This window comes from Panulirus ornatus, chromosome 2, assembly GCF_036320965.1.
Source record: "Panulirus ornatus isolate Po-2019 chromosome 2, ASM3632096v1, whole genome shotgun sequence".
In the NCBI taxonomy this organism is placed as follows: Eukaryota; Metazoa; Arthropoda; class Malacostraca; order Decapoda; family Palinuridae; genus Panulirus; species Panulirus ornatus.
Window position 1 is genome coordinate 26,311,137 of NC_092225.1, and position 26,857 is coordinate 26,337,993.

At 36.9% G+C, this 26,857-nt stretch overlaps 1 protein-coding gene across 2 annotated transcripts; it reads right to left on the reverse strand.

Moving 5' to 3' along the window:
- Positions 1-10,304: 10,304 nt before the first annotated feature.
- Positions 10,305-26,644, reverse strand: LOC139754639 (ras-related protein Rab-32B-like). 2 transcript variants are annotated; one of them, XM_071672160.1, is made up of 8 exons: positions 26,624-26,644; positions 26,222-26,370; positions 23,679-23,808; positions 21,347-21,403; positions 20,597-20,657; positions 17,753-17,936; positions 15,224-15,350; positions 10,305-12,705 (listed from the first exon to the last, which is right to left on the reverse strand). In XM_071672160.1, exons 2-8 carry the CDS (start codon positions 26,304-26,306, stop codon positions 12,702-12,704), a joined length of 648 nt encoding a protein of 215 aa, XP_071528261.1. In that variant the 5' UTR covers positions 26,307-26,370; positions 26,624-26,644; the 3' UTR covers positions 10,305-12,701. The 2 variants fall into 2 exon arrangements, with proteins under 2 accessions (XP_071528261.1, XP_071528253.1); XM_071672152.1 differs by having other exon boundaries at positions 26,222-26,471; positions 26,624-26,642.
- Between the last annotated feature and the right edge of the window lie 213 nt (positions 26,645-26,857).

The following is a 26,857-nucleotide window of genomic DNA, read 5'->3' on the forward strand; positions in this document are numbered from 1 at the left end:
CGTTTCACCAATCTAATTCTGATGTATGGGTTATACGAGAAACAGCTTACCATCTGTATACCACACTCTATAACAATGTAAACAACTCTGATTCACCAAGTGTTTCCCTTTCATTGGTAAATCAGACAATATGTAAAGATACTTAGACTGCTGGTGATGTGGGCTGGAGGTAGGTGGTGGTAAGGTGTGGGGAGGGTATAGTAAATAGTTTATCAACCCTTCCAAACTAAGTTTAGGTGTGGGGAGGGTGAAGTAAATAGTTTATCAACCCTTCCAAACTAAGTTTATACATTTCAGTATATGATATTTATGTTTGTTGATGTGTTTAGCCGTTATATGATTTATTCTAATATTTTCAGTCAAGTAAATCTCATATGACAATTATGAAAACTCAATGCTATAAGGTGACTGCAGTATTGGAATCTAATATTATTTTACTCTATTTTTAAAAGTTCCAATGAATTGACAATTAGATATAGAATAAAATAGGAATTTTCTTTAATTCAGTCACTTACAAGGCCTTTGTATCAATCTATAAATTTGCACCGATTCTCAAATGTTGCTACCGCAGAACAGCCCTATGAACCCTTGTTCTGTGGGAACCCTCCTGTAATATTCCTTAGAATATTTTTCTCTAAATAACAACATATTCAGGCTTTTCAAAGTGAATGAGCAGATTCTTAGGAAAATGAAAGACTTAGGAAGAGCTGCCTTCTGTTTGCTTAAAAAACTACATATCTGTGTGTAAATTTATATACATACTGTGCACATACATACAGTTACCTGCATAATTTGTACAAAGGTATCAGGATATCCCAGTAGTTGTTCAGCTAATTTCAGCTGTATTGAGTTGGTTAGCCAAATTCTATGACAAGCTTACATAACTTCAAGAACATATACGATAATGTGTCTATACAGTAAAACATGGAACCTCATGCTACATAAATGGACAAAAACAGAGTGACAATGTAATCACTTGCAATGAAAAAGCATGATACCTGATTCAAAGGACCCATACTAGAAAAACCTCCTCCTTTGTAAAGGCAAAGCTAAATGAATACACAATTTCTGGTATGGATCATTGTGGAGAGATTTTTTCCTTGTATAAATTTCCTGTGAGAATACTATATATATATATATATATATATATATATATATATATATATATATATATATATATATATATATATATATATATATTGCCCAACGAATAAGTGTCTTGTGTCATGATTTTATAGTCAATTTGTCATAAAGGAAAGAGATCTCCTGGTTTGAAATCTTATCTGGAATGTAGAATGTGGAATACTGAATGTTAAGTGTTAACAAAAGTGTTTGTACCCGATTAATGTGTTTGATCTTGTATTCTTATTTCTTGTATTATATGTAGCTTTAACCCTGGTGTTTGCTTTAATCCCATAATGTTAACATAGTGTTATCCAATGTGCACAATTAATATAATTGATGGTCCTTCCCATTAGGATTCGTAACATAACAACTGGCCGTCCTGCCACACATGAAATGACAACCCCCCTCCCCCCACACGTGCGCGAGGTAGCGCTAGGAAAAGACAACAATGGCCACATTCATTCACACTCAGCCTCTAGCTGTCATGTATAATGCACCAAAACCACAGCTCCCTTTCCACATCTAGGCCCCACGAAACTTTCCATGGTTTACCCCAGACGCTTCGCATGCTCTGGTTCATTCCACTGACAGCACGTCAACCCCGGTATACCACATCGATCCAATTCACTCTATTCCTTGCCCTCCTTTCACCCTCCTCCATGTTCAGGCCCCGATCACACAAAATCTTTTTCACTCCATCTTTCCACCTCCAATTTGGTCTCCCACTTCTCCTCGTTCCCTCCACCTCCGACACATATATCCTCTTGGTCAGTCTTTCCTCACTCATTCTCTCCATGTGCCCAAACCATTTCAAAACACCCTCTTCTGCTCTCTCAACCACGCTCTTTTTATTTCCACACATCTCTCTTACCCTTACATTACTTACTCGATCAAACCACCTCACACCACACATTGTCCTCAAACATCTCATTTCCAGCACATCCACCCTCCTGCGTACAACTCTATCCATAGCCCTACGCCTCGCAACCATACAACATTGTTGGAACCACTATTCCTTCAGACATACCCATTTTTGCTTTCCGAGATAATGTTCTCGACTTCCACACATTCTTCAAGGCTCCCAGGATTCTCGCCCCCTCCCCCACCCTATGATTCACTTCCGCTTCCATGGTTCCATCCGCTGCCAGATCCACTCCCAGATATCTAAAACACTTTACTTCCTCCAGTTTTTCTCCGTTCAAACTTACCTCCCAATTGACTTGACCATCAACCCTACAGTACCTAATAACCTTGCTCTTATTCACATTTACTCTTAACTTTCTTCTTTCACACACTTTCCCAAACTCAGTCACCAGCTTCTGCAGTTTCTCACATGAATCAGCCACCAGCGCTGTATCATCAGCGAACAACAACTGACTCACTTCCCAAGCTCCCTCATCCACAACAGACTTCATACTTGCCCCTCTTTCCAAAACTCTTGCATTCACCTCCCTAACAACCCCATCCATAAACAAATTAAACAACCATGGAGACATCACACACCCCTGCCGCAAACCTACATTCACTGGGGATAGGGGATTAAGAATACTTCCCACGAATTCCCTGCGTGTCGTAGAAGGCGACTAAAAGGGGAGGGAGCAGGGGGCTGGAAATCCTCCCCTCTCGTTTTTTTTTAATTTTCCAAAAGAAGGAACAGAGGGGGGCCAGGTGAGGATATTCCAAAAAAGGCCCAGTCCTCTGTTCTTAACGCTACCTCGCTAACGCGGGAAATGGTGAAGTTTAAAAAAAAGCTCTCTCATCCACAACAGACTTCATACTTGCTTCATATATGAGTAGGGGGGCTGGAAATCCTTCCCTCCAATATTTACTTTTCCAAAAGAAGGAACAGAGAAGTTGGCCAAGTGGGGAATTTTCCCCTTTAAGGCTGTCATCTGTTCTGGAACGCTACCTTGCTAACATGGGAAATAACGAATATGTATAAAAAATAATAATTAAAATGTTCTATCATTTACAATAAATATCCTAAACAAAACCTGAAATTCTCTAGCTCTAATTACTTTAAATCACTGTGCAAAAAGAAAGTTATTCAATTTAGAATTCTCCTGTACCTTCATTTTTCCAGTACTTGTACCTACAGTTAAATTCTATTTAAAAGACAAAAACATATGTTCCTCCATGAGAGGTCTTTATGATATTTTGACCATAATTTCCAAATTACAGATAAATTTTGCAGTTTACAATGTACTTTTATGACAATACAATGACTATGCAATAAGTATATATATCCTAAGCAGTTAACTCTTGGCAGTCCTTCTCCCTATAAAAGATAGCAACTACTCACCAATGACATGGTCAGGCTAATTGCTAACAGTTGCGTACCTGAGTACCTACAATGACAAACGGTTACTTTGTGTTTGTAATAAGAATAAAAATATTAAGATTTATTGCCACACCACTCCAGGTAGTGTTTGGTGGTCTGCCCAGCAGCCACAAAAGGCATTTACCAAAACATTTATATAAAATATCCAACACTGCACATTTTTACAAATATCTCATCACTTTAATGCACCAAGTCCTTGCGCTCAACAAATATTTGTGCAACTAAAACAAGAAAATTTTCTTTGTAGAAACATGAGCAACTATGATTTTGAAGGGGAGATGAGATCTTATGTGTAATCATTCAATCCCACCAACTTTTTAGGCCAGATATGCAATAATCACGACTATGGGTAATGATTTATCACAATCCTGTAATCTTTTAAAGTAAACAGTACCCTTCACAATGCTGAGATATGTAGTTTTAAAGATAGTTCATATAACAATGATTACCTGCATAATCATAAGACATCAAGATGTTTCATGATATATCACAAAACTTCTGATTAATGTCTTGCAAAACACATATGAACAGGTTAAACACACAAAACAGCAGTTCAAAGGTATTAAGTACATACTTTCACTTACTGAAAATGGGTTTCTTTCATATTCTGCATCCATATTTGTAAATGTTAATTTACTTCTATGGAGACTTTTATTAAGTTGTACTATGGAAGTTTCATTACAGGGATATCTTCTCCATCAACTGTTCTCATCTATCTCCCCTTCAATTAAATATCTAAGGAATGGCAGGAGCAAGACACTTGGAAATGAGAAAATCACAGAGTATATTCTCCACACAAACACAGACATACACAAAAACAAAAGTTTTGATAGGTACTTTATCAACAATCACCCATCATCATATGGGATGAAAAAATTATACCATACAAATAAAGCTGTATGATGACAGTTTCTAACAAATTTAGAGGTACATCTATCACAAATAGGATGAGGGTTCATAAAAATATCCCAGTAATCTGTGTGATTTCATGAAACTTATTTTTCCATGAAACTCTGAAAGACAACAAGGTGAATGAACAGTTATTAGTCTAAAAGTTTTAGTCCAAAAGATTCTACAGAATATCCTTATAGTTATTTGTTTTATGTGACAAGAAAGACCTGAAAAGACTGTACCTCAACAGAGAACAAAGATGGCAAAAACACACATTACACTGAGTAATGTGGAGAGGATTCGTTTCAGCTGCAAAAATCAATGGGCCTTATTGCCACCGAAGTAAGTACAATGATACTAATACACTACCTGTTAGAGTTCTCAGTCTTACTGCCAGGTTAAAATTCATATTTTGCACATAAAAGTTTTTTTTTAAAGTAAATCATTAAAACAGCAGCTAGGAGGCAATTAATGAAAAACTACTGTCTAATTCTTTTTGGCAGGCACAAAGTATCGAAGTCTGACGGCCAAACTGTAATGCCCACAGAAATACATGACTGAGGTGTTGGGAAGTGACTGGGCATGCCATCACTTAGCTCTGACTGTGGGTTAAGGCTAACAAGGTGTAACTAGACAGAAAACAACTGCCCAGACATTACTATTATTATTATGTAATAACTCCATATTCTTTAGGGAAAGGATTACATTTGTTGAAATTAAAAAGATAAAATGGCCATCAGTATGAATAGAAAAATAGGTAAATCATGTGATCCATTTATAATCCACCAGTGTGTTCATTTAGGTATATGCATTAATCATGTCAAATGTATGATGCATTAGTACATGGGTGCATTAAATTCCATACTGGTCATATGTATATTTTCTGTGACTCATACTACAAAACCAATTACTGTAACATCCATGCTTCTTGCAGTTTCAAATATGAATACAGACAATCTGTATGGTATCACAAATACAGTCATAAGCCCATATAGTTCATGAGACAAAATCCAGTCATTATAATTAAAAAATTATCCTTAAGATATAATTTGGAATTCTTGAATGTGTATTGCAAATCCTGGTATTTACAGGTGAATACAAACACCAATACAGTTGGAAAAGACCTGGCAACACCCACTATATGATAAAATGGGTATATAATTTTGACAAGTTTTACTATGCTGGAAATTCTGTGTTAATTTTCAAGGTAAAAGGAATAACTATTCAAGGTCTTACCTCATGAGGATGTGTGTGTGTGTGTGTGTGTCATCACCTAAATGTAACTGCCTATTTTAACAGTATATGGAAAGTTTCACACTCATGGGGTCCTATCTCTGCACTTTCTAAACCATATAACTTTTTCAACTTTTGTATGCTGTCATTATTCATTTCATTATTATCCTATTCATCTACAACTCACACTTCTTTATGTCTGTTCTAAAAAATTTACTGTTGACATCAAACTGGCTTAGAAACTTGAAGTTTGTAATTAAGTAACCCTTGTTTCTTCTCTATTCCATGGGAGACAAATTTATGGTCTCTAACCTGTTACTAACTCAACTATCCTGATTCTGGTACAAATTTTGTTAGCCTCCTCTGGACCTTCTCTATTGATTCTTTGTGCTTTTTAAGTATACAGACCAACTCTAAAGAGCATATTCAAGTTCTGGCCTAACTTACGCAGAGAAGAAAAAGAAGCATTATCTAATAACCAAACACTCTTCATTATTTACCTGTCTTTTTTAATCATTTGATATTTCATTATTTACTATTCTGAATATTGAAATAAAAATCATTCTCCATTCCTTTTATTAATTATCTCATTATCGTATTACCATTATTTAACTCAAGGTATTATTATATCAATTTTGGTCTACAGATCAGCCTCCCAGAAGTAAATATGTATTACAATGAGAGAGAGAAAGGAGAGGAGGTAATATTAAATAAATTACTTATTACTAATTAACCTCACAGTAGTCTAGAAATGAATCTTATGTTTTCAATGTTCTGGTATCATTTGTATTAATTGTTACCTCCCTGAGTATTAAAATAAAATTTATTCTTATTACTTCATTCTACTGCCTTATCAATTGCATATCATTATTTCCTCCCAATATTTAGGGAATAAATTTTGTTCATGGATTATACTGTCTTTCATTAATCAGCCTTTCAGATGTAAATATCAGTGGATTAGACATAAAGAGTGAAATAAATGTCTTTTTACATCTCTGATGTCCATTCCCTCTAGGAACTCCTATCAAGGAGTGGTCACAGCAAAAGAGTTTCCACTTATCCCTGTCATTTCACACATTCTTCCACTATGTCTCTCCCTCTAGTACTCTTCTACTTTATTTCCCCATGTCATAAGTGACCTTCCTATCACACTAACCCCTTTAGTTATACTGTCATACACTCTCCTTGTAAATTCTATCTTGCATTCTTTCCACATGCCCTAACCACCTCAAAGTATTATGTTTTAACCACTGTACAATAATCCCTCCCATGCCAAATAGCTCATGCACCTACTCATTTCTTTCTTCATTCCATCTAGTCATACAACATGCTCCTTTCAAATAGCTAATTTCCACAGCTAGGATCCTTGAACTCTATGACTCATTTCATGTCCATGTTTCAGCTGCATGCGTCAGAGTCAAGAGGACTATGCTGTTCCTTAATCCTTTCTTCATTTTCATACTTACACCTCTATCCTTCATTATTCTATTAAGGGAATTAATGACTCTTCTACCTTGTACTACTCTCTTCCTTAGCTTTCCTTCCATATCACCAAACTTACCAAGGATAGCTCCTAAATACTTAAAAACTTTATCAGCTCTTCCAGTCTCTCCTCCCCCATATCTATAATGTGTTTTAGTACACTTTCTTCTTTCACTCCATGGGGCTTCGCAAAACCCATACTTTCACTTTATTCCCTTCAAGCACCATTACTTTACTTTTACTCACATTTACCTCAATTACTTATGCTTACATACATCATATGCAAGAACAGAGACTGAAAGAGAAAGAAATAATAAGAGAAAAAAAGATTATCTTGAACCCAGATGGCAACAACTGGAAATATTAGCAAATGATGCCAACCTAATATCAACACATTTATACATAAATTTCTGTATGCTGTTATGAACAAAATATTAATGAGTCAAACTGTTTATAAAGGAAAATAGTTCTTTCTGTGATAAAGAAAGAATTATTAGTCCATAAATCAATGTACACGCATAGAAACAAACAAATGATAAAATAAATGGGGTGGCAGCTCAAGTCATGTGTATCTAGCACCTGTCAGCACCCTGCCTTTACCAATTTGCAACAATGAAGCACTCCCAACTTTCACACTCACTAGGATGCTAGCAGCCAAAAAGTACTTTTCCATGGTTTTTCTTTACTGCAGTATGAATAATCAAACTTGATAATCCCTTAATCTTTTGGGCTTCTGGGACAAAGAAAGGGAACCAACTCCATGAGTTTAAGGGTTCATTCACATTGGGTGATAACTAACACATTTCATGTATGGGACTAACGTGATAAATGAGAAAAAAATGTATTTAATGCCTTAAAAGTCAGAAAGTATATATATATATATATATATATATATATATATATATATATATATATATATATATATATATATATGATAGAGTTGATAGAGATGCTCTGTGGAAGGTATTAAGAATATATGGTGTGGGAGGCAAGTTGTTAGAAGCAGTGAAAAGTTTTTATCGAGGATGTAAGGCATGTGTACGTGTAGGAAGAGAGGAAAGTGATTGGTTCTCAGTGAATGTAGGTTTGCGGCAGGGGTGTGTGATGTCTCCATGGTTGTTTAATATGTTTATGGATGGGGTTGTAAAGGAGGTAAATGCAAGAGTCCTGGAAAGAGTATGAAGTCTGTTGGGGATGAGAGAGCTTGGGAAGTGAGTCAATTGTTGTTCGCTGATGATACAGCGCTGGTGGCTGATTCATGTGAGAAACTGCAGAAGCTGGTGACTGAGTTTGGTAAAGTGTGTGGAAGAAGAAAGTTGAGAGTAAATGTGAATAAGAGCAAGGTTATTAGGTACAGTAGGGGTGAGGGTCAAGTCAATTGGGAGGTGAGTTTGAATGGAGAAAAACTGGAGGAAGTGAAGTGTTTTAGATATCTGGGAGTGGATCTGTCAGCGGATGGAACCATGGAAGCGGAAGTGGATCATAGGGTGGGGGAGGGGGCGAAAATTTTGGGAGCCTTGAAAAATGTGTGGAAGTCGAGAACATTATCTCGGAAAGCAAAAATGGGTATGTTTGAGGGAATAGTGGTACCAACAATGCTGTATGGTTGCGAGGCGTGGGCTATGGATAGAGATGTGCGCAGGAGGATGGATGTGCTGGAAATGAGATGTTTGAGGACAATGTGTGGTGTGAGGTGGTTTGAGCGAGTAAGTAACGTAAGGGTAAGAGAGATGTGTGGAAATAAAAAGAGCGTGGTTGAGAGAGCAGAAGAGGGTGTTTTGAAATGGTTTGGGCACATGGAGAGAATGAGTGAGGAGAGATTGACCAAGAGGATATATGTGTCGGAGGTGGAGGGAACGAGGAGAAGAGGGAGACCAAATTGGAGGTGGAAAGATGGAGTGAAAAAGATTTTGTGTGATCGGGGCCTGAACATGCAGGAGGGTGAAAGGAGGGCAAGAAATAGAGTGAATTGGAGTCATGTGGTATACAGGGGTTGACGTGCTGTCAGTGGATTGAAGCAAGGCATGTGAAGCGTCTGGGGTAAACCATGGAAAGCTGTGTAGGTATGTATATTTGCGTGTGTGGACGTGTGTATGTACATGTGTATGGGGGGGGGGGGCATTTCTTTCGTCTGTTTCCTTGCGCTACCTCGCAAACGCGGGAGACAGCGACAAAGTATAAAAAAAAAAAAAAAAAAAAAAAAAATATATATATATATATATATTTCATCATACATTTTTATCTGACATGAAATTAAAAAAAAAATTAATATCTTATTAACAGTATTAATTTTCATTTAAGTATAAATACAGAAAATATATTGAATAATCCACTTCTTTCAGTTTTCCCACAAAGTAATAATCAGTCAATTCTTACACTATTTTGTGTAACAGAAATAAGAACTTGTTAATTTAAAACATCAACTGAGTTCCAAACCCATTTAAAGACTCCTGGCGGTCCGACGAGCTACAACTTAAGATAAATGCACCGAAATCTTTATGTACATACATGTCGCAAGTAATACCAGCACAAGTGTCAACCAACTCATAACCCACTCTACTCACACTGCCATCCCACTCCAAATACCACACAACACATACTAACCAACTGCCCTCTCTTCACCCAACAGCAACAGCTCTTCAACAATGATCCACCACAGACCTCTGGGAATGCCTTGTTGCCAGATACATGAAGTCTATTGGTGTAAAGCTGGGGTTACAAAGACAACAACTGCAAATAAGTATTAAATGTTGGATTGGGTGTATCAATATGTAATATCAGAATATGTCAAATAAATAAGACAAAGTAAACATTATTTTCTTTTTGAGATATAGTCACATATCAATCTATCACATTCTATAAATGTACTGAAAATAATAGATAAATCAACTGAAAGACATATACATAAAAGAAATACATCTACAAATTCTTTCATGTAAGAAATTACCAGTAAATTCTACGATATTTAGGAACCCCTTACACCCCTGTACTTTTAAGTCTAACAGTTGACCAGTAAATTAATCATGCAGTGTCAACTGATGGCCACCATACAAGGCATAACTTTAAAAAAAGATTGTTTCCATATATAAGCACCTATTCACAGTTTCCACATTAAAGGAAGTATAACATAAATAAAACCCAGCCTGAAGAGTACTATGCCAACTAACAACAGCTGCAGACATCAGTGTGATTCCCAATGCCTAAGGTAAGGTAAGTAATTATAAACAGCAAGTTTTTAAAGTATCAATTCATTATTAAGGTCCACCTTTGTCTGATATAATCGTTAAGATAATATAACGTTTCTTGCATTTAAAAATGGCATTTGAGGAAGCCAGCTCTCTGTCACTTAAACATATCTGAAGCTCATTTGACATAAAAAACTATCACAGGCAGTGATCTAAAAAACTATGAAACAGTCTGAAAGAGTTCACATCAAACTCTGGTACTGTATATAAAAATATGCCTTTCATTTAACAAATAGGTCTTACAGCTAAGAACAAAACTTGCTAGTCCTTAATGATGCTACTGTAGCAGTATAAGGTATTTACAGTATGAGCACACTGGACAGTATTAAAAGACAAATGGCACTTACCTTAATACAAGTAAACAGCTGTTATCTCATAATACATATGTTCAGGAAAAGAGAATACAATAAGTCAAATATTCTGAGATATAGCAGTCACAGTGAGTTCAAATAAACTATATTGTTCGATAAAAAATGTTCATAGGAAGTTTAGCCATACCAATTCCAACAACAAAGTGCAATGCATAATCTTCTGTAGGTTCTTCTCATTATACTTGCTATAAAAGTCCAAATTCAGAGGCACTATAACATAAGACCTGCTGAGGCCTCAAAAGGTTAGGTAAAAGCTATGAGGAAAGTTACTGATCAATTTTGATTTGTTGCTCCTGCTTGTAGTACAAGAACTACATAATGAAGTACAGTGTGACCCATACTCCTCTTGTACTTTAACCAAACTGGTATAAATATCTCATGATAAAAAATTTTCCAATAATCAAGTAATATTTCTCATGATACAATGATATAGTTTTCATCTTTTAAAATTAAAAGGGCTTAGTAAGTCAAAGCTCAGCTGCTATTCAATGATCAAATTAGCTGGCAGTAATTGCCATTGCAAAATTAGCAATGTTACCTACGAGTGCAAAATCATCCTTCACACTTCCTGCTGGATGGAAAAGTGACTTCTAAAATGGGAATAAATCATCATTTGGGGTATGGAATAATCCAGGGTAAGCTTTATTAAGCCTTCTATAACTTCCCTGGAACCTACACAAATCCTGCCCTTAAGTGTTCAAGCACAATTTAATTATGTCTTCAAGCACAATGCATTGGGCTTTACAAATCTTACAATTTCATTCCCATATAATGAAAAAATAAAAAATGGTTATCGGTTCTAAGCATGCAGACCTGCCAGTAATAAATTACTAGTCTGGTTCATTCCAGATGTCTACTGCTTATCAACAACCAAAGTGTACTTCAGTATTTCACTGTATATATATTGACCTGCCAACTGCAGATTAATGGTTTGGTTCATTCTAGTTATCTACCGTCTACAACCAACTTTCCACTGAATACTCCTCTGTAAATGGACCAGCAGAACCACAATATTATATTTTTTCAGCTGCAAAATTTCCAAACAAACAAACGTATCCCTTACAAATATTATCACCAAAACATAAACATATTATGAACGAACAGATTAACATAAACTTTTCTTTCAGTTGCTCATTTCTCATGATACAAATTCAACTGCTATCAGAATGAAACAACATCAGTCAAAAATTTTGTATGAGAAACATCCTCCATGTACCTCAAAAAAAAAAAATGCACAACCGTACTAGAATGTGCATCTTACTCTGGACAGCTCGATCATGCATCAAATGAGTGTGTGAAATGAGGCACAATAAAAACCAACCACAGGTCATGAATACCATTACCTTTACAAACACAGCATATATTTTCACTATATGCTGTAAACCATGAAAGCAGCCACAAAGCTACCAATGCAAATATCTTTCAACAACAATGGCTAGACAATGGACGGATAAGGTTTTGATCAGGCACTGCAGACATGCTTAAAAGATTGTAAATAATTGACAATATGGACCTTGATACATCCATGGTAAAAAAACATTCATACAAATAAAATGTGAACGCACACTCACAATCAAAAGATATCACGAAACTGATTATAAATCAATTCATCTCCACCAAGAGAATGATTTAGATATTGAACTTTTTGATTTTCAAATTTCGTAACAAAAATCTGTCAATGACTAGAGTGTACAATAAAGACCAACAAATACTTCCTTAAAAACTAACATGAAACGTAAGAATTAATAATATAATCAAGAAGCTTCTTAACTTAATTAAAATCAGTCTTTACACATGTTGACTGCTCAACCTTTCACCTTCCATGAACCAAGAACCTCTGCACCAGCTGAGTTTCAATTTCCAGATGAAGGACCAAACTTCACTGGGAAACCTACTGATGCAACCAACAATGACTTGTGGTTAAAATACCTGAATGTAGGCCTTGACAGCCAACAGGAACATCAGGTTCTTTTCACCTGCATAGCATCACCAAAGAAACATTCTTTTCACCCCTCATCTGAAATAAGAAATTCTGTTATGAAGGCTTAATTTTACTGAATTACTTTAGGCAAAAGTACTACAACAGTAATAAAAACAACAAGAACAACAACAATAATAATAATCTGATAGAAAATGAGTGGATCAGGTATATATTTTAGAGAATGTGTGTGAGAAATGCTTAAAGAAACAGATGGATGTGTATGTGGCATTTGTGGATCTGGAGAGAGCACATGATAGAATTGTGGAGGGTCTTAAGAATATACAGAGAGGAAGGAAAGCTTCTAAAAGCTGTGAGAAACTTTCATTATGGGTGTAAACATCTGTACAAGGAGGAAGAGAGGAGAGTGAATAGTTCCAAGTGAAGGTCAGTCTGCAACAGGGGTGTGTGATGTCAGCAAGAATGTTTATTTTGTTTATGGATGGGATAATGATGGAGGTAAATGCGAAAATCTTGGAAAGTGGGGCAAGTATGCAGTCTGTGAGGGATGAGAGGGCCAGGAAAGTGAATCAGTTGTTGTTTGCTGATAATACAGCACTTGGGCAGACTTGATAGAGAAACTGCTGAAGTTGGTGAGTTTGGAAGAATGTATGAAAGGAGAAAGTGGGAGTACATGTAAAGAAAAGCAAGATTATTAGGTTTAGCAAGGTTGAGGGACAGGTTAGTTGGTGTGTGTTTGAATGGGAAAAACATGGAGGAAGTGAAGTGTTTTAGACACCTGGGAGTGGACATGGCAGCAAATGAAACCATAGAAATGGAAGCAAGTCACAAGGTGGGTGAGGGGGTGTGGTTCTGGGAGCACTGAAGAATGTGGAGAGGACATTATCTGAGAGGGCAAAAATAAGTATGATTGAATGTGCAGTAGTCCCAAAAATACTTTACAAGTCCAAGTTTGGTTGAGGGAGCTGAAAGGGGTGTACTGAAATAATGTGGGCATATGGAGAGAATGGGTGAGGAAAGGTTGACAAAGAGGGTATGTGTTAAAAGTGGAGGGAACAAGGAGAACAACAGGGAGACCAAACTGGAGATTGAAGGACAGAGTGAAAAAAATTTTGAGAGACTGGGGCCTGAACATACAGGAGGGTGAAAGGCCATGCAAAGGATAAAGTGAATTGGGACGATGTGGTAAACTGGGGTCGATGTGATGTCAGTAGACTAAACCATGGCATGTGAAGCATCTAGGGTAAACCATGGAAAAGTCTATGGGGCCTAGATGTGGATAGAGAGGAGTGGTTTCAGTGCATTACACACAACAGTTAGACTGGATGTGAGTGGATGTGGCCTTTCTTTGTCTATTCCTGACACTAACTAGCTAATGCAGGAAATGGCAATCAAGAAAAAAAAATAAAGAAAATAATGATAAAAGGGTAAAAGAGAGGTGCGATAATAAGAAATGTGTGGCTAATAGAGGTGAAGCGTGCTGAAATGGTTTTGACAAATAGAAAGACTGAGTGAGGAGAGGTTAACAATAAGGATATACAGTATGTGTTAGAAGAGGGGACAAGGAGATGCAGGAGACCAAATAGGAAATGGAAGTGACTGAGTGCTCAGCCCTGAACACGAAGGAGGGTTAAAGGGATGCACAGGAAAGAGTGAATGGGAGCAATGTTGTAAATGGGGGTGACATGATCCCTTTGCACAATCTACAGACTTTTAACATTTTAGTTATTTCCTTGTTCTTCAGTTGCTTTGTTCTTCTGATATGTATCTATATGTAAACTTGTGTTGGCTTCCATGACCTCACTTTCCAAGCCACTTTTCCGAGTATTCTCTCCTCTTTCCTTACCCTGAGTCAGTGACTGTTGTGACTAGCACTCCTCCCATAGTGTCATTTCCAATACCACTTTCAACTTTCTCACTAGCAATCAAATTTTTCATTCAAACACTCACTACCCTTTCTCATACCCCCATATCCTACCTTCTACATAACAAACACTTCTGCATACATAAGCACTCCTTCCCAAAGATCTTTCCACTTCCACGCCTCTTTTCATCCTATGCCATATTTCACTCAATCTCAATTGCTATCTTGGCACACAGGCCTCTTCTCATTATTAAATGCATACCCATGATAAAAATCCAGGATCATCCATTCTACAGGATATATTCTTTAGAAATTATGAAAATTATGTATGTTAACTTATCCATCACCAATTCTGGCTTGGTAACCATTTGATAATTACAAACATCAAGCCCAACAACATTAACATGTTATTTTGCCTATATAAATCTATATATCAACATTCACTCTGTTAACTATTCCATGATGAAACAGATGCACAAAGCCTTCAAACCTCCTCAACCACAATATACTATTTAAAGGGACATGACCTTCCATGCTAATAACTGGTTTTTACTTGTTCACTTTCCACACCTTGATTCAAGTGAAAACCAAAGTCTCCATTCACAAAAATTTTAACATTACACCTCATACCAATTAATTTCACTAGCATCTTCACTTTCAAGTATTTTAAATATAGGAAGTAAATTAACTATTTAGTTATGTATTAGCTATATACTAAGCTTAAAAAACTACCTGCAACAATACGTTGTCGGCTTCTCTGGTGGATCTTCAGGAGCGAGAGTGCGGACTACAGGTACTGGGGACTGGGAGGTTGACCTCACCTCCAAAATGCGACCAACCAGCCACTTCATTGCATCTCCTACATTTGTAAGAAAAAAAATATATATATATATATATTTTTTTTTTTGCTTTGTCGCTGTCTCCCGCGTTTGCGAGGTAGCGCAAGGAAACAGACGAAAGAAATGGCCCAACCCACCCCCATACACATGTATATACATATGTCCACACACGCAAATATACATACCTACACAGCTTTCCATGGCTTACCCTAGACGCTTCACATGCCTTGATTCAATCCACTGACAGCACGTCAACCCCGGTATACCACATCGCTCCAATTCACTCTATTCCTTGCCCTCCTTTCACCCTCCTGCATGTTCAGGCCCCGATCACACAAAATCTTTTCACTCCATCTTCCCACCTCCAATTTGGTCTCCCTCTTCTCCTCGTTCCCTCCACCTCCGACACATATATTCTCTTGGTCAATCTTTCCTCACTCATTCTCTCCATGTGCCCGAACCATTTCAAAACACCCTCTTCTGCTCTCTCACCCACGCTCTTTTTATTTCCACACATCTCTCTTACCCTTACGTTACTTACTCGATCAAACCACCTCACACCACATATTGTCCTCAAACATCTCATTTCCAGCACATCCATCCTCCTGCGCACAACTCTATCCATAGCCCACGTCTCGCAACCATACAACATTGTTGGAACCACTATTCCTTCAAACATACCCATTTTTGCTCTTCGAGATAATGTTCTCGACTTCCACACATTCTTCAAGGCTCCCAGAATTTTCGCCCCCTCCCCCACCCTATGATCCACTTCCGCTTCCATGGTTCCATCCGCTGCCAGATCCACTCCCAGATATCTAAAACACTTCACTTCCTCCAGTTTTTCTCCATTCAAACTCACCTCCCAATTGACTTGACCCTCAACCCTACTGTACCTAATAACCTTGCTCTTATTCACATTTACTCTTAACTTTCTTCTTTCACACACTTTACCAAACTCAGTCACCAGCTTCTGCAGTTTCTCACATGAATCAGCCACCAGCGCTGTATCATCAGCGAACAACAACTGACTCACTTCCCAAGCTCTCTCATCCCCAACAGACTTCATACTTGCCCCTCTCTCCAAAACTCTTGCATTCACCTCCCTAACAACCCCATCCATAAATAAATTAAACAACCATGGAGACATCACACACCCCTGCCGCAAACCTACATTCACTGAGAACCAATCACTTTCCTCATCATCTTTTATATCTCTTCCCACATGATCCCTCTTTACCCTAGACAAACCTCAACATGAAAGGCCTTCCATATGTAGATGACCTTATAATGACATCACAACACAACACAACAGCAGCAACATCAAACATGCAGCACTCCATTACAAAATTGGCACAATGGCTCACCAAGAGCAGAATGTCTGCATCTCTCAATAAGTCTTCAATCGTTCTTCAAACTCCATACAGCTCACACCATCCAGGCATCTTGAATGGACAATCTCTCCCACTGAGCAAAACACCGACCATTTTAGGCATCACATACAACACACACAAGTCATTTGCTCCTCATACCACTAATGTCATCACAAAAGCAACACAAACTAACAGCCCCCAGAACACTAATTGGCACTAAATTTGAACAAGAAAGAGTCCCTCAGTATCCTATGCAAACAATTCATCTGCTCCACTTTAAACTATGCCTCTCCTGCATGGTCTCCCACCCTCTCAAAAGAAAAAGCAACAGAGCTGCAAGCTACATGAAATAGTGCACTCTGAACATTGAATGGTTGCCTAGCAATGACAAACATACACCACCTTAAAATAATAAAAAAAAATAAATCCCAAAACTGTCCTGCTTCAACATGTTTGGCACAATTCTAAGCAGTGGTACTAGACCCCCTCCCACCCAAACCACTATAACTAACCACCAACCCCAAAGAAAAATAAATTGCTTACCTCTGCCTCATACTTTAGTAATCTCTACTCACAGATCCCCCACATCCTAATAAAATACAACAATGACAAAACATACACAGTGAAATAACCTGACAAGCACTAGGCAACCAATCTCCCACCTCACTTTTTAAACTCCAACATACCACATATACACAAGCACGAGTCATTCTTACACTCACCAATCACAACAATACCACAAACACCATTTCAACACATCCCAAGACCATTCATGCTCACAATGCAACTACAATGAAGACACCAAAAGTTTATGTCATTTAATCTGAACTCCATAACACTATCTACTTTCATTCCTGCATCTCATTCTTACATTTCAGCATAAGATGAAACATGAGATAGGGCAGAAAGAAAGAATATCAGCATATAACAATTAACTGCATGACATAACGAAGAAACCAATTATCATTTTCAACACATTTCAATCCTCTGTCCAGTTTATCTAAGTTACATGCTTAATCCCCTTATCTATAAAAAAAGTGGTAACTAACCTATATTAATATCCTCTTTAGCCGAAGTGAGGAACCAGGCATCAATGTGGTGTTGCTTGCAGAAATTAGAGATGACTTCTGGTTGAATGCTTAAGGAATCTATATCACACTTGTTCGCCAATAAAAGAACTGGCAAAGGGCGCCCATCTCCCAGGGTCACCTTCTCACGAATGTCACTAACCCACTGTGAATAATCATCATATACAGAATAAGAATGCTTTGTAAAATATGAAATTCATATAAATCTTAAGAGCTGAACAGCAGTACCTATATAAATTGATATTATTCACAAAAGATTTCTTACCACCTTTACAAAAATGACTACCAAAACTTTTATCCATGCTGTGATTGCCATGCCTAGTTTCAAACACATGGGGCTTGAAGTCTGCCTGGTTTCTGATAAAGAAAAACTAAGTAACTTACATGATACAGGCAAATATGCTAAAACTGAAATTTTCCTCAAGCTATTCTTTCCCAAGCAAAACCATGCATGTTGTCTAGTAGTGAGGTTGCTTAAGCAAGTATGTTAAAAGTATTCAGTACTCTATTTGTGACATACAGCAAAGGGATTGAAAAGGACTAAAAAGGGGAAAAAAACTGTCATGACAAGGTACACCAGCAGAAAACAAAAATCAACTCATCTCTAACTATGTATGTTACTGAGATGGGAAACCATAATCAGGAGTTGCATATACAGACTATATGTCAATAATTACATATAACCAAAGGAAAAAACAAGCTGAATAACTCACTGCTTAACTAAAAATAACTCATCAACAGACTTCTTGGAAGTCTACTATTGGGTTATGTCCAGTTAAACAGTAAGTCATCCAGACTGTGGAGTTAACATCTCCATGCTAGTGGAAGTAGCACAGCCTTGGGCTGTGAGTGCCTCTAGAAATGTCCTGGGTAACTCTAGTACTCTTCCATTGATATTGATCAAGTAATTAAAGATACAATAATGGCTTTGGCACATAAAACACGACAGCTAGAGAATGAATGTAAGCAAATGAGGCCTTCCTTCTTCTGTTCCTGGCACTACAGTGCTAACTCAAGAAATGACAAACAAGTGTGAAAGAAGAAAAAAAAAGTACGTGTCACTCTGCAGCTTCTGCAATCAAGATGACATACAACAAGAAAGTTGAAAAGGACAAAATTACTATGAAATCATCAAGAGCAGAGCATAATAATTACTGTAACAAGAAAGAAGTGTCATCTACTAATAAGTCAAGAATTCAAGTCCACATTCTTCCAGTAAGAAACTCAACATAATTCTCCTAAAAGCTTAATCCAGCAACACTATCCCATGAAAGTGGTTTAAGAAGGATGATATATAAAGATATGATGAAGATGGAAAAGCATAACTAACCCTTTTGGAGCTATTCTCATAACAGTTGCAGGCATTCCATACAAGTGAAGCTCAAAAATTACTAGGAGCCAAATTTTCCCATCTGTATTTAAAGGATCCCATGCTTCCTTTACTGACTAGAGGTGTGTATAAATGTCTTTAAGAAACATCTATCAATGTGTTAAATACTTAAGTATAAAATACATATGGCAAAAAAGTAATGGAGTGAATTAAAACAATCTGAAGCAAAAAAACAGAGATTAAGAAGAAAAATCTACATGGAAACATTTGTATGGATGAAACATCTATCTTAAAAAAAAGTTGATAGTATGTTAGAAAGATGAGACAGTAAACTGAATGCTGATAAAGCTTGTGGTACTTAACAAATGGGTTACAAGTGTTAACAGTAAGGAGACGGTAAAGGTTAATGGTGAAAGCAAAGAATTTCCAAGTTAGAAAGAACGCACAAAGATAACCCAAGGCACGAGTAATTGGTATGAAGTTGGTCGAGAGAGGTAAGTCTTGTTTATCTACTTATTGTCTACATGGATAGAACTGTAAACAGGACTGTAACAGAACATTGTTAAAGGTGTAAAGGAGACCGGAGAAAAATGAAAAATAACATATACTACGATGTTCTTACGGATGTTCTTATAAATTGAGAACATTAGGTTCCGAAGCGAGATAATAAAGGAACTGCCACATACCATTAAGGTAGAAAAAAGTATGGGAAGGATGCTGAAAAATGGTGCTAACAAATGTACATCAGTGTTGTTCTAGAAAAAAAAAAAATCTGAGCTTAATTTACTGAGGTGTGGTCAGAAATAGCTCATACCACCACATATCTGAGAAGTAATCTTGATGAAATTGGAAGAATGAATAATGAGATAGGTGACAGTCTCAAAAAGGTAACAGAGTAACTAGGAATCTGCTAGAGTTTGTTAGAAGATGAAGCGTTGTTTGCCTTGATTCATGAAAGTGAAAAATATGTTTGCAATAATGAAGTGACAGTGTATAAGTTGTAGAAATGAATTTGCTATGATTCCGATATGGCATGAAAAGAAATAAAAAAAACTGATACATGAAGATGTCTACGAAAAGAAAGAAAAATAATGCAGATGTCTAAGTGAAGTATGGAAGACAAAGAGGTGATCTGAACAAGAATGGACTTTTCTGATGATTTTCCAAATAATAAATATGGATATACAAAGTATACCACAGAGAATATATACTACACAGGTGAAGCAAAGGTGATGAAGGTAAATAGAAGAATTATGTAAAAAGACAGTAAAGGAATATGAGGCTGAGAAGGATGTAAATGCACAGGACTTCCTGGGTTTTTACATAGACAGGGATGCATGAAAGACTCCTGTGTGAACCATCTAACTGCGCAACTGATAATAAACTGGATTTATAAATACAGGTATGTTTGCAGAAAAAAAAGAGCCAAGGATCACTCATTCTCATTAACTACATGACAAAAACATTATAACAACCTTAAGGACAGCATCAAACGTGGGTGGCCTTGAGAGATCGAACACAACAATAGCCGCCACACTGTAAAACAAAATAGTAATTACATAATGAAATACAGCAAGTATAATCAAGAAACATCATAGTTTTATAGATGGCAGATGTTTCTTTCAGTGCATCATATACAAAAACAAGAGAGTGAATGTGTGCAAATGAGGCTACTTTTTACTGTACTTGTTTCTGATGCTACCATGTTAGGGCACAATTTGCAATTAGTAAAAAAAAAGTAGCTTTCAAAATCTGAAAAACCTTGAACCATATATCTACATGCTTAATGGGAGGGTTGGAAATCAAAGGCCAAAACATACAAACGAAAATATTCAGTGACTATGAAACTGTAAAAACTACCTAGTTTTCCTGCTGGGGCTGCTTTAGTGTTTCCAGCGAATGTTAACTCAAATCTTAGGTGAAAGTCTTCCCAGTATGGAACCCAGTTAACATGTTTTGCAGAAGCAATATCAACCCATTCTGTAATCTGTGTTAACTCAAATTCCTGGGGGATTTTCCAATTGGAAATATGTTGACACGTTTTTCTACACTTTGTTAAAGAAAATATTCATTCTAAGGGTAGGTTATTAGTATAATCCTCAATCAGTACATTTACTGAGGAGCCTGAGTAGGGATAAATGTGATAACTAACTGTAAGTATCGAATATGCTATCTATCTATCTATGCATCATCAGCTCTGTTTCAGACAAAGAAGAAATACTTACGCATACTTGTAGTAAACACGAGTCATGTGGCCAAATCTTTCATGCCCAGCTATGTCCCTGAAAAACAAAAATTGAATAAAACTTCAATAAACATAATTTCATATCATCCTATCAGGTAAAATAAATAAGAATCTTGTCTCTTTTAAGACTAAATAAATGGTTATTGAGAGCTGTCATCCAATAAAGTTTCCAGTGTGACAATCATTCAAACTGTTCAAAAGTTACTTCACCTCCCCCTCTCATATTGTCATTCTACATATCCATTTGTGGAAACCTCTGAACTATCCCAAGAGACACTCAACAGTTATACATAGTCTCCTGAAGCAAAGATATTACAATGATATGAGCTTTAATGAACATCTATAAATTGCTGATTCTTTTTTTTTTGTGGAGCTTTTTCATGATAGCTGCAAAACAATTCATTTCAGCAACTATCTTAAATATTCATCATAACTTATTTAGACCAACTATAAAAATCATGAGGTCCGCTAAATATGCTAAGTCAAGAGTAAATGTGGATGAAAGGCATATGAAAATAAATGGAATAAACTATCAGACTGATTTTGTGGAATCTACATAGTTAAGCATCTAAAGCTAATGGTTATTCAATACTTTTCAGCACGAAAAATATCCAAAACCTTAAAACTAATTGCAGAGAATCATTCACAGAGTTACAGACAATTATATATTTTGTCTGAAGAAAGCATATGACAGGGTTAATAGAGACGTTCTATGGAAGTTTTTACAAATATATGGTGTGGAAGGAAAACTTTTAGGAGCAGTGAAGAGTCTTTATCAAGAGTAAGGAGTCTGTAAGAGTAGGTAGAGTCCTAGGAAGGTAAGTGGCTCCAAATAAAAGTGGGTCTGTTAAAGGGGCATGTGATGTCACCATGGCTGTTCAATTTGTTTATGGATGGGGTGGTGAGAGAGGTAAATGCAAGGGTCTTGGAGAGAGGGGCAGGTATGCAGTCTGTAGGGGGTAAGGGGGCCTGGAAAGCGAGTTAGTTACTGTTTGCTGATGACACAGCACTGGTGGCAGATTAGAGTGAAAAACTGCAGAACTTGACGTCTGAGTATGGGAGTGTGTGATAGGGGAGCAAGTTGAAAATAAACGTGAATAAAAACAAGATTATTAGCTTTAGCAGTGCAGAGGGACAGGTTAGTTGGGGTGTGAGTTTGAATACAGAAAACCTGAAGAATCGAGTGTGTCAAATACCTAGGAATGCACATAGCAGCAAATGGAAGCAGAGGTGAGTTGTGTGGTGGGTGTGGTGGCAAAGACTCTAGGAGCATTGAGGAATGTGCAGAAAGAGTTGTTATCTAATAGGGTAAAAATGGGTTTGTTTAAAAGTACAATAGTCCTAGCAACGTTGTGTTGATGCAAGGTATGAACTATATATAAGAATGTATGAAGGAGGGTGGATACGTTGGAAATGTTCAAGAAATGTAGTGTGAGGAAGGTTGATCAAACAGATAATAAGAGGGTAAGAGAAGTTTCAATGATAAGAAGTGCACTCCTGGGAAAGCTGAAGAGGACATGCTTAAATGGTTTGGACATATGGAGAGAATGAATGAGGAGAGATTGACAATGAGGATACATGCATCTTTCCACACATTTCTCAAAGCTCCCAGAACTCACAAGCATGCTCAGAGAACCTCCCAACCCCCATGATCCACTTCCAAGGTTCCATTCGCTGCTATGTCCACTCTCAGTTATCTGAAACACTTCACTTCCTACAAACTTTCTCCTTTCAAACTTATAACCCAACCAACTTGTCCTTCTGCCCTGCTAAACCCAATAACTTTACTTTATTCATGCTTACTCTTGACTTCCACCCTTAACTCACTCTCCCAAACTCAGATACCAACTTGTGTAGTTTATTACTTAAATCTACAACCAGTTCTGTATCATCAGCAAAGAACAACTGAAAAGCTTCTCAGGCCCCCCCCTCACTCCCTACAGGCTACATACTTGCATCTCTCTCCAAGACCCTTGCAATTACCTCCCTCACCATCCCTATACATAAACAAATGAAAGAGCCATGATGACATCACACATCACTGCCACAGACCAGCCTTCTTCTAAAATCAGTCACTCTCCTCTCTAATTACTCACACACATGCCTTAAAAGGAATCTAGGGGTTGCATGATTAATAACTTATTAGTTATCCACTCAAAGCACTACAAAGTAGCTTTCACACAAAGCTTCCTCCTACAAAATGGAGCAATAATTACTGAACTGCATTAATATTCATCTAAAGTCTTCATTACAAATTTTCCATTTTAAAGTTTCATAAAAGTATTCTAAAACAAATTTGTCCAAGTACAAACCACAACTGCACAGTGACTTTAGTCTTGGCATCCCAATCCAAAGTTTTAACGGCAAAGTCCACCCCAATGGTTAACTTGTAATATGGACTGAAGTGACCTTCTGTGTAACGTCGAATCACAGCTGTTTTCCCTGTAAGACATAAAATAATAACTTGAAAGTGTGAGATTAATAGATAGAGAGTAAATGCATAATCAAATTTGAAAATATTTTTCCTGCATAAATTTATCACATACAGCTGCTGCATGAAGATGATGCTGTTTCGTAGGTTAAATCAGATGAAGAACTGGAAAGAATGGTGGGTCATTTCAATTATGTATGCAATAGGAGCATACTAAAAGAGAAAAAATAAATGCAAGGATGACTCTAACCTTTGAAAGGGAAGAAAGATCAGTGTAACATCATTATACAAAGTGAAGACAACCAGGAGTAAAGTTCTTTTAGTGTGGTAGTGATAGCTGAAGTTTAGAGTAAGGTCATGTAAGAAAGCAAAATTTGGAGATGCACTATGGTGGTCTGGTGAATGAAAAACATTCAAAAAATGAATGAGAAAGAAGACTGAACAAAGGATATGTCTATTTCTAAAGTAAAATGTGTAACTCAAGTTCATTTATGTTTAATGTCAAAAAGTGGTAAAGGCAGACAACCTGCATTGTACAGGAGGCAATACAACAGAAAGAATAAATAATAAATAGACAGACAGAAATATATCATTTAATTAGGTATATTGACATTCATATCAATAAAAGTATACATGAAGAAAAAATGCCAAATATCTGGATGGATTGTGTCTGTAACTGCATTGTACTATCAATCATCATTCACTCCATTTCCATGGGGTGTGTAAAATGCATAAATCCTCTAAAATCATATACACATCCTCAAGCCATACCCAAAGTTGATAAAGAGAAACATGAACTCCCATGCTTATATTAGTACTTCTTGCTTTTTCCATTTTGTTCTAAAATAATTTGTCATGTCTTTTAAGTCTCTATTCACACCATATTTGAACAAAAAATGATTGCATTACATTCAATCTCAAATAATTCCTCTGGAATCTTTATCTAGATTGATTTTGTATGATATGTAAAATGTTACAATCTAAAGATTATTCAGCACTTTAAAGCACTTTCACATTTCCACTTTGAAACAGTCTGGCACGGTCAGCATTACCTCCCTATCTGTTTAGTTCCATGAATGTTCCTGGTCTATAAACCACAGTCTGATAAGAGAATTCTTCTTTTTGTACTCCTAAGGTTTCTAAATGTAATTTTGTGATAATCCAAAGATATTTCTATCTATACTGGTTTTGTCTGATATTCTAGTGATACAAATTAAGGGTAAAATAAAGTAAAAACCAGGATGCAGTATTTCACTTTTGACTTACAACAAGACTTCTTTGAATAATTTCAATCTACTGCCTTGTAAAATTACAGCCAGACACTTAAGAGTAAAACAAAAATCAGAACAATCAAGGGCTATCTCATTTTTCACTTTTCTGATGTCCTTGGAGAAAACTTGGTAGAGCCTGTTGTTTTACTGAATTTCGCTCTGTTTAATGCTAACTTTAAATCCTTAACTTGCATGTCAATAGTGTAGAAGACCAATTTGACCACTGAAATCTATGAGCACATCAAATCTATTGCTTTTCTGTATAAATTTCTATAAATCTGTTTTGTAGTCAACTAGATGACTTAAAGCCATAACTTCTGATCCCGCAAAATGGGCGATTTTCAATTAACGTGAAAAACAATTTCTCATATGAAATGAAAGATCATATATCAAAATAAAACAACGAAACTAGAAGTGATATAGGCATATACTTAAAAAGGTTGAAATAGCAATCATAATAATAGTGCATTTCACGCATACATCTCACTAGGCAGCATTAAATCAACACAAACCACACTTGCTACTGATGTCTTTTCAATTAACAACCTTGTTCAACATGTCTCCATTGCTTCTTGATCTGTGTGTATTTTCATCATGATATCTATTTGAGGTAAATAATAGTTACAGAGACTCACATACAATGGTTTGTCTACAATTTCCCTGTAAGAGAAAGCCCTCCCCACTTTGTGAGAACTTCTAACTTGTGGATGTGGGCTGTGCCACAGGTGCCAACCCCCACACTTGACAATACATCAACTCTAAGGAGCTTAAGAATTCCATTGGTACCATTTTGTACAATAATTGTTCATGTTAGAATGCGTCCGTCCCCATTCTCATGAATTACGGCCAATTTAACTGTAACATTTATTTCTTGTCGTGCATTCATTTTCAGGTTATTACATGAAAGTTTTAAAAAAAAGTTATCAACATACCTTGATTACCTTCGCTATCATAATTCCAACACATAAATTCACTACACTGCATGTTACAGGCTCTCTGGCTTATGAAGGAAGGGAAAAAAACCCAAACTTTTCAAGGTAGCATCACTGACAGATGTAAGGAGAAACTGAAGTGATACAGGGTATATTTATTTCCAGTCTTTCCAGCACAGAACGTTAATTCTTTTTAAAGTAACGTGGCCTCGCTGACTCACCCACGCCAAACTCGCCAATAACGAGCACTTTGAACTGCAGCTCCCGAGGTACTGTGCTTTGCTGCACGGGGACCACAGCGGTCATCTTGGACAGATTGTTGGGTTACTACGTCTGGCGGCCGCGACACCCGCGCATCACCAACACCTTCCTGGAAGTCCAGTCATGTGATGAATATTTGGCCTTCGTCAGAAGACTACACTCCGACACACTCCCATCCCCGTCAAAGACCGCCGTATCGTGGATCAATCCCTGCGAAATGACTTGTAAGGTAGAGACGGTAGGGGAATTAATTTAGTGGTCGTGATGAATGGGGTAATAATATCCAATGGAGGGTTTATTGTAGTCAGGAGTTCAAGGTTCGAGCACATGTCGGGACGAAGCTTTGTTTACGGTGGTCTCACCTGTGCGCATGCGTCGTGTCGCCTCCTCAGGTGGCACCAAGGAATGGCGAAAGAGGCAAAAGTTGGCTAGACATAGCAACAGCTTTTACGCTAAAAGAGTAAATTCTCTCCAATATATATATATATATATATATATATATATATATATATTTATATATATATATATATATATCGTGCTTATATTTGCTACTCGATAACGAGGAAATTATGGAAATTATCTTAGAATATTAGAGA